Below are 4,524 nucleotides of genomic sequence, written 5' to 3'. Positions count from 1 at the left end.
CTCCTTCCTGCTCGGCCGCTGAAGTAGCCCACGTTACTTCCTGTGACCTGCTCTTGGCACGACTTGAAGCGTCTTTGCTTTTGCTGACGGTCGTTGGCAAACACAACCGGCCTCCCGCCGCAGCTCTTCATTTCCTCCCTTTTATCAGCTCGTGTCCAGAGGCCATCCATTAACCCTGAGAAACATGAAATAAAAGCTGCGTGTGTTTGCGGCAGCTCAGCCACGCTGGAATTCCCAGGAATCAGTGCTTTTACGACACAAGAGCCCGAGGCAGCTTGGCAACGAGTCTGGGCGTCGTAGCGCTGCACTCTGAACAAAATGTTCTGCACTGTCTTCGCTGTGCATCAGCTTTTGTCATGAGGACAGTCCTGGTGTGTTGACCGACACGAGCCAGGTCAGCATTCTGTTCCTGAACAGACACGACCCAGTTTATCGTCTGGAACTCTCAGTTCAGAAGCAGCTAGTGCTAATGCTAGCGGTGAGTCATTTCATGAAAAGCCATGAAAACCTGCGAGGGGGTCTCCGTCCAGAGGGGGGCGAGGGACTAGGAAGTGGATCAGATATTTTTATTCATGTGTGTGAATATTCTCAGCCGCTGCGTCCCTGATGCGGCACCAACACAGGGAGCCACTCCAGCTGGTCGACCAGGTTCCAACTCGCGAACCGCCCCGACGACATTGCAGAGCCCTCAGAAGGCGAGGCAGCAGGTTCTGCAACGGCTGCTTCTGTTGCTCGAATTCAGCATGAATACCACCAAAGACTACCAGGGCTGAATAATCTGGTCAATCTGGAATTTGTGTAGCATTTTCATGGTTGAATTTTCACTCAAAAGGGTTTATTCAGAAAGAATTTTGATGTCAGAGGCTGTAGCTGGTGTTTTTTTTTAAAACTCTTTCCATTTATTATGACACAGTATTATACTTTAATCCATCAGTTTTTGGGGTAATTTTTGGGGCATTTAACTATTTAAGGTTTGATTTTAAAATTTATCTCTTCATTAATATTTTCTGTTTTCTTACACCAATCTTTCTTTTTCACAGTTTTTGTTCTCTATTTGCTCACCCGATTGATGAAACAAGGACAATGCAAATCAAACATTTCCTCCTCAGTAGGTCAAACCTCGACGCAGTGGCGTCGGTTTACGACCGGCCCCAGATTCCGGGTGTGTCATCTGCTTGTAGCTGCAGGGCTGTTTCACCAAGGTGCTGGTTATCAAGTGTTGGGTCACACAGCGGCTCAACACCTGACAGCGAGCGCCACGCTGACAGGCGAGGACGCCTGTTCAGGCACGAACCACCAAGCGGCCGTTTTAATGAGTCATTATGTAAGCAGGTAACTTCTCACCTCATTTCGCAACCCGATTTGCCAAATCAACAACTCGAGGGCTGAAAACAGCCTTGTCTCTTTTTAACTCTTAGTGGAGGCTTTTTTTCTACAGTGAATATTTTGATGGCCATTTTTCATTCGCAACCCTTGCAAGTTCCAAATACATCCACTGTCATCTCAACTGGTCATAATAGGTTGCCAAACCTCATCCCAGGAAAGAATATTACACTGTCAACAGATTCTCTCTTAAACATGTTTTATTTAGCAAAAGTCTCTATTTACATCTCCTTCTCTACAGTAGCATCTTCACCCCCCCCCCCAAAAAGGAAACTTCTTTTCAAAACCAACGAGTCATCTAAAGTGCTTTTAGGAGGGAAAAAAAACTCGGGATATAAGCGATCAAACCGCTGAACTATTGATAATACTTCTCTTCCACGAAGAATAAAAAAAGAACAAAAGTCGTCAGAGATCTTCGCTCGGGTGTTTCGGGGTAACAAACTTTCGACTCTGCTCCAGTTATTTTTGGTAAAACCACTTTCGAGTCATTTCAGCATGAAACACTTTCGTCAGCCTTCCAGAATCATCGGCGCCCCAGTCATTCCGAAACATTCTTGTCTTCATTCTGTTTGCCTTTTCAGCGTCACTTGCACAGCACAGCGCCCCCTACAGTTCAGTGTTGGACTGATAAAACTCAGCGATCCCTCCAGCGAGTCCTTCACTCAGTTTATCTCTTTTTCTTCTGCTGGCGAAGAACTTTGCGGTGCTTCAGGATCATCTCGTGGAGTCGGTCCACCCCCTCACGGAGTCCGTCCCCGATGATGGCGCAGGTGGGCTGCAGGTGCCATGGTGTGGCTGGGCTCAGCTCCTTCAGCGCAAGCAGCTTCTCCATCTCGTCCAGCCCCAGTGAGTGCCTCAAGTCCTGCTTGTTGGCCACGACCAGCACCGGGACACCCTGGTTCTCCGAGATCTTGGCGATCTTGTGGAGCTCCGTCTTGGCCTCCTCCATGCGCTCGACATCCACTGAATCCACCACAAAGATGATGCCGTCTGCGCCCCGTGTGTACGACTTCCACAGCGGCCGCAGCTTCTCCTGTCCGCCGACGTCCCAGAAGTGGAAGGTGACAGTTCGGTGGCCGCTCAGCGACACCTTGACCTTCTCCGCGTTGAAGCCCTTGGTGGGCACAGTGTTGACAAACTCATTGAACTGCAGGCGGTACAGGACGGTGGTCTTCCCCGCCGAGTCCAGGCCCAGGATGGCGATGTGGAAGGACTGGAAGAAGGGCACGCTGGAAAGGCAGCTGGATTTTTCCGACAAGCCATTCCCCATCTCTCGTCATGAGGAAGGAGCCGGGGATTTGGGGGATTTGATGTGACCAGCGGTAATCCTCCGAGTGGCTTATATTCCAAACGGCCGCAGTAATAACCTGAAAGCATATTGCTCATGTTAGCCGGGACAAACAGACCAGTGCGCCCAGTAATGACCCACTTTTCTGATGCTGGATCAACAGATCAACTTGAGCGTGTGACTTGCTGATGTTAGGACACGACTATTGTAGCTAACGCTAAGTGTCTTCGACCTGTCGTCCAGACGATGAAATTAAATCAGGTCTCACTTGAGCGAGCAAGAACAGCATCCGACCTGGACGACGTGGCACTGGAGGTCATTTCCAGCGTCAATCATGAGATTTCAATTATCAACTTACAACTAGTATACATGAACAATAAAGCAGAACAAGAAGTCACTTGTCTTGAACTTTGTTCTTTGTGACACCACACAGCCGCGGGCGACTTTGTAGTCAGCGACGGTCCACTAACCAGAACTTCCTGGTTCCTTTAAGATGAAAGTCGCACACCGAGGACTTGTCTCCATGTGAAGTGTTAAAAGACGGATTATTCACTCTCATTTTAACAACAACATAGTGGACGGTCTGTCAACGTTTGTGTGATAATTATCATTTTGAACAGAAAAATCTGATTTGAGCTGATAGCACAGCACATAACAAGTCGGAAAAGTAGAAATTCTACATTTTTAGAGAGTTAGTAAACTGTGACAGATAAGCATGATACAATATCTGTCCTGTCAGATATGTGCTGCACACCTTTGTCAAATTGGGGAATTAAAGGCGCCGCAACATAAATGAATGACACATAGTTTTTGTATTCATAGATAAATGTTCAATACATTACATTTTGCTTATACATACAGAAATGTGGCCAATCTTTGGAGGCTACAAATGCTAACAAGATTAGCTCAACACGGTCTTCAAAACCTTAGCTGGTAAAAGCTAGTAGCTCATGTCAATATTACTGCTCAGATAAAGCAAACAACTCAAGTCTCATTAACATATGAATTATTACCTGATGTTTATGTATTTTATTTCTTCCTGCGGCGAATTCAATCCACTTAGTTCCTAATCCTGTTTACACTCCAGTACCGGTTTAATCCGAACCGTGACGCCTGCTGGAGTTAATGTCTTTATTCCATCGTGGGAAATTCCCAAAACGTAACTTTTAGCAGGGAACTAACTTCAGCCCGCACTCACACTGATAAGTCTCGAATGTTCTTCAGATATACATTTTGAAGCGTCACTTCTCACATTCATGATAACACAAGTTTCCAGAAAGCATCAGATCATAGAGTGGGTTATATTTGCTCGATGTTGGGGCCAGTATTTCAGTGCAGTCCACGTCAAATAATGATATATACCGCTACAGAAACAAGTCATCCAAGCTTACCAAATGACTAAGTCTATACACGTGTAATCATAATGTTGGCAGTTCAGCTCTGGAAACATGACAAAATATCAGGCATCAAAGGAAACACGATTCTTGTGCGATATTTTTAGCTCGTTTTATCGCTACCTGGTGCAACACACCTCAATTTCATGAAGTATTTACGTGGCAGGTGATACACGCACGCCCTATCTCGCTCTCACACACGCGCGCGCGCACGCACACATACACACAGTGTTCGGTTGCTACCTACCGATCCGAGTCACGCGGTGTAAAATCGGCAGTAAATCTTCTCCGAACAATGACACGACCTTCCAGCAGCAACTAGTCGGCGACCAACGTTACAGTCCTGGTTATATGGTGACGCTAGGGTGCTGAAAGCAGCCAAACACGACGCTCCCTCGCCTCGGTCGACCTCCGCACAGCCGTCGGTGCTCCGGTCTGCTCTCATGTGGCTCAACCACT

The 4,524-nt window shown here is 47.1% G+C and overlaps 1 protein-coding gene across 1 annotated transcript; it reads right to left on the bottom strand.

Moving 5' to 3' along the window:
- Positions 1-877: 877 nt before the first annotated feature.
- On the bottom strand, positions 878-4,524 carry arl4aa (ADP-ribosylation factor-like 4aa). The gene is made up of 2 exons (XM_053843866.1): positions 4,313-4,524; positions 878-2,750 (listed from the first exon to the last, which is right to left on the bottom strand). The coding sequence occupies exon 2, from the start codon at positions 2,651-2,653 to the stop codon at positions 2,051-2,053; it is 603 nt and encodes a 200-aa protein (XP_053699841.1). The 5' UTR covers positions 2,654-2,750; positions 4,313-4,524; the 3' UTR covers positions 878-2,050.

This window comes from Synchiropus splendidus, chromosome 15 (assembly GCF_027744825.2).
Source record: "Synchiropus splendidus isolate RoL2022-P1 chromosome 15, RoL_Sspl_1.0, whole genome shotgun sequence".
NCBI lineage: Eukaryota > Metazoa > Chordata > Actinopteri > Syngnathiformes > Callionymidae > Synchiropus > Synchiropus splendidus.
This window is presented reverse-complemented; position numbering and strand designations above follow the sequence as displayed.

Bases quoted from the DNA above. Each gene is read 5' to 3' on its own strand.
- arl4aa (XM_053843866.1), bottom strand. From the start codon at position 2,653: ATGGGGAATGGCTTGTCGGAAAAATCCAGCTGCCTTTCCAGCGTGCCC.